Source organism: Tachysurus fulvidraco, chromosome 22 (genome assembly GCF_022655615.1).
Source record: "Tachysurus fulvidraco isolate hzauxx_2018 chromosome 22, HZAU_PFXX_2.0, whole genome shotgun sequence".
Classification (NCBI taxonomy): Eukaryota; Metazoa; Chordata; class Actinopteri; order Siluriformes; family Bagridae; genus Tachysurus; species Tachysurus fulvidraco.
The window spans coordinates 12,023,710-12,027,237 of record NC_062539.1 but is presented as its reverse complement, the minus strand read 5'-3'; the positions used below and the strand labels follow the sequence as shown (position 1 = coordinate 12,027,237).

General features: G+C 42.4%; 1 protein-coding gene across 2 annotated transcripts in view; it reads right to left on the bottom strand.

Moving 5' to 3' along the window:
• Positions 1-454: 454 nt before the first annotated feature.
• vegfaa (vascular endothelial growth factor Aa) overlaps positions 455-3,528 on the bottom strand; it is an 8,954-nt gene continuing 5,880 nt past the window's right edge. Inside the window, exons 6-7 of one of the 2 annotated variants that reach the window (XM_047806526.1) lie at positions 1,865-1,996; positions 455-635 (exon numbers count right to left, since the gene is read on the bottom strand). In XM_047806526.1, coding sequence (XP_047662482.1) covers positions 614-635; positions 1,865-1,996 — 154 coding nt within the window. In that variant the 3' untranslated portion in view covers positions 455-613. The remainder of the gene's footprint in view (positions 636-1,864; positions 1,997-3,528) is intronic. The other variant, XM_047806527.1, reaches the window with a different exon arrangement.

The following is a 3,528-nucleotide window of genomic DNA, read 5'->3' as shown; positions in this document are numbered from 1 at the left end:
TACTTATAAGTTATTAATTATTATTAATTATTATTATTATTATTAATGGATGATCTTTGATGTTGAAATGTCCTTGTTGAAAAGCAGAATCACATTAACATAACCTACGCTGAATATCCCTTTATTATTTACACAATAATGATGTTGTATCCTCAAAGGTTGCACCGTCATCCAATCAGAGTGTGTCTCAGTCCAGTAGAGTCAAGCCCACTCCGATAATCACAATCCCGTTTAAATAAAATCCGTGAAACAGCAGCTCTCTGTCCGTCTGTCTCAAGGCGCAGGATGGACATGCGTCCACTTGTCTCCATAGCAGCATTACACATTGTCACATCCTTTTACAGCTTTCTGTCTCTCTGGATAAAACTGGGTTCATATATTAATTTATTAAAACGTACAGCTGGGTAGCGTTTCCATCATGTCTTTTTATGTGTTTGTGTGTATGAGAGAGAGAGAGAGAGAGAGAGAGAGAGAGAGAGAGAGAGAGAGAGAGAGAGAGAGAGAGAGAGAGAGAGAGAGGGTGTGTGTGTATGTGTGTGGTCCACAGGTTGGTGAAAAAGTGCTGAGATTAAATATTCCTTCATTCAGTGCGTGTCTGAGACCAGCGTCATCGTCATCTCCTCGGTTTATCACATCTGCGAAGGAAAAGAAAAAGAGAGAAGCGTATGATTCACATGCTCACTATATAGGGCACTTATGAGCTGAGTTCTATATAGCGCTACATTTTTTTAGTAGTGCACTACACAGGGCGCAGGGCCATTAATTAATGACTATAGTGCTATAGAAATTAGTGAGCTGTATCCCGAACAGCCCTTTACTAGATGTTTAGTGCACTAGAAGGTGTATAAAAGCTGTTAAGTAGTGCACCAACTTACATTAGGGATTAGTGCACCAGCTGAAGGGTTTAGTTTTTTTTATTTGTGATTGAATCAGGAAGATGGTGATATAATTAATTTTGATCATTGATTAATGAATTACTTTAGAATTAAAATATAATTTGAGTTCTAATCATGTGAGAAGCAAGCAGCATGGACATATTTTCATTTAAAGCCCCGCTCTGTTTGGATTCAGAGGTGAAATTAAAGATCTACATTCAAAATGTATTTTATTGTGTTCTTATTGTGTTGTCGTGTTAAAGTGCCGGTTCAGTTCAGCGTAACTTTCTTGCTCTCTGGAGCTCTTTCAGGAGAAGAGGGACACTACGTAGGGTACAGATTCCCCATGTAGTGCACTTCTATCTATAGGGAGCACGAAGAATGTTCAAATTAGCATCAAATAAGTAGTGGCTTTATTATCCAGCTGTTTTTAAAAAATGTAAAGGAGAGCATCTTCAAGAGGAAATCTGAATATTGCAAACACATCTGTGTTTAATTCACTGAAATGTCACCTGTTTAGTATTGTACAGGTGTAGTGAAGTGTTCTAGAGAAGTTAATAAATGGCACAGAGGCTTAAAGGAAGTGAAAAATTAAATGTCTTACTTCCTTTTTACTAGAATTTTGTCGATTAGCTGAGCCGTGATGAGTGTTTTCTTCTTTAAAATGGACAAAGGTAAAAGGATGGGGAAATTTTATTTTTATCTGAACTGTTCCTGCAAAGATCTACAACACACACACACCTCTCTCAGGCTCTCTTTCTCTCTCACACACACACACACACACAGCATAGCCATGTGACTGCATGTTAATTTCAGCGCTGTGCAGTGGAGATCACACACATGCAGCAGCATTTAGAAAAGAGCAAAAATGTGGAAGCAGATGAAAGAGTCATGCAGAGAAAAAAAAACCAAGAACAAAAAAGAGACACAGCGCTGCATCACACACGTGAGGATGTCACATCACACACAGGACGAGGTGATGAACAAACCTGCAAACTCTCTCGTTTAACTCAAGCTTTCTGGACCTGCACTGTAACTGAGTCAGTGTGCAGGAACACCTGCAGGTGAGAGGATCCTGCACAAACCAGTGCTTCTTCCTCTCTGAGCAGGGCTCACAGCGGCTGCAAGACAAGCAGAGAGACAGACAGAGGAGAGAGAGAGATGGGGGGAGGGAGGGGAGGAGAGGGAGAAAGGGGGGGCAAGGAAAGTGGGGAAACAGGGAGAGAAGAGGAATGGGGGGGCAGGGAGAGAGAGAGAGAGAGAGAGAGAGAGAGAGAGAGAGAGAGAGAGAGAGAGAGAGAGAGAGAGAGAGAGAGAGATATGTCTAAGCCAAAGATCTGAGACAAGCACAGTCGATATCATGAAGCAGAGAAAAAGATGCTCTGTCCAGAATGCAAGACACCCATATTCACTATGCCATAAATCTCTCACAGTGCACTGAAACAGGATGCAAAATACCTACAATGCACTGTTCTGTGTGTAGGGATTAGGGATTAGGGAATAGGGCACCATTATGGATACAGGCCCAAGGTTTAGTTAGAGTTCCACTGGAATGTGTTCAATTTAATGACTTTGTCACAAGTGCAACTCTATCTCTCTCTCTCTCTCTCTCTCACACACACACACACACACACACAAATTCACAACTTACACACAGTCGCACACAGCCTCTGACCTATCAGGATTTTCAGCAGAAACACATTCATTAAAGCACAAACACTAATCACACAGAGGGCAGTGAGTTGATACGACAGCACACCGTGCTTAGAATAAGCAGCAGAGGAGATTTATCAGTGTGTGTGTGTGTGTGTGTGTGTGTGTGTGTGTGTGTGTGTGTGTGTGTGTGTGTGTGTGTGTACGTGCTCATGAGCAGGAGCAAGTCTCCATTTGGCTCTATAGGCAGTGGATTTGATTTAGCCTTCTCAGATAACCTGATCCTCACACACACACACACACACACACACACACACACACACACACACACACACACACACACACACACACACACACACACAAACACACACACACACACACTCATCCAATTAAACTAGGTACATCATTTTGTGTGTGTGTGTTTCTGGACTCGGCCTCAGTTTCCAGCGCTAAAAATAAGCAGAGGTTGGCAGTTGACGGCGTGACACCTGTGGCTATGATTAGAACTGGGAAGTGTGAGACAGCTGCAGAGGGGGTGTGTGTTAGAACATGTTTGTGTGTGAGTGAATTGTGTGTGTGTTTGGTGGTGGTCCGAATATCAGCCACCCCCGAACACAGACGCCTGTGTTACAGACATCATTAGCTTTATCACCTCAGCTGTCTGTGAAATACAGGCAATGTGTGTGTGTGTGTGTGTTTGTGTGTGTCTGTGCAACCCAAAGTCTCCTCAAACATCCAATCAGGATTTGACCCTGAATGCACAGCAAGGCTGCATAGTGGAATAAAGTGTACACACAGCGTATAACACAGTGTGTATAACACAGAGCTGGCCAATTAGCATTAGCATCTGTGTTAGCATTAGCATTATTGTCCAGCTGACTGCTTCTCATTTCTCTCTTATTAATTTAACAGGATAAAATAGACAGGGGCACAATGACTCCAACAAACATCTCTTTCTCTCTCTCTCTCTCTCTCTCTCTCTCTCTCTCTCTCTCTCTCT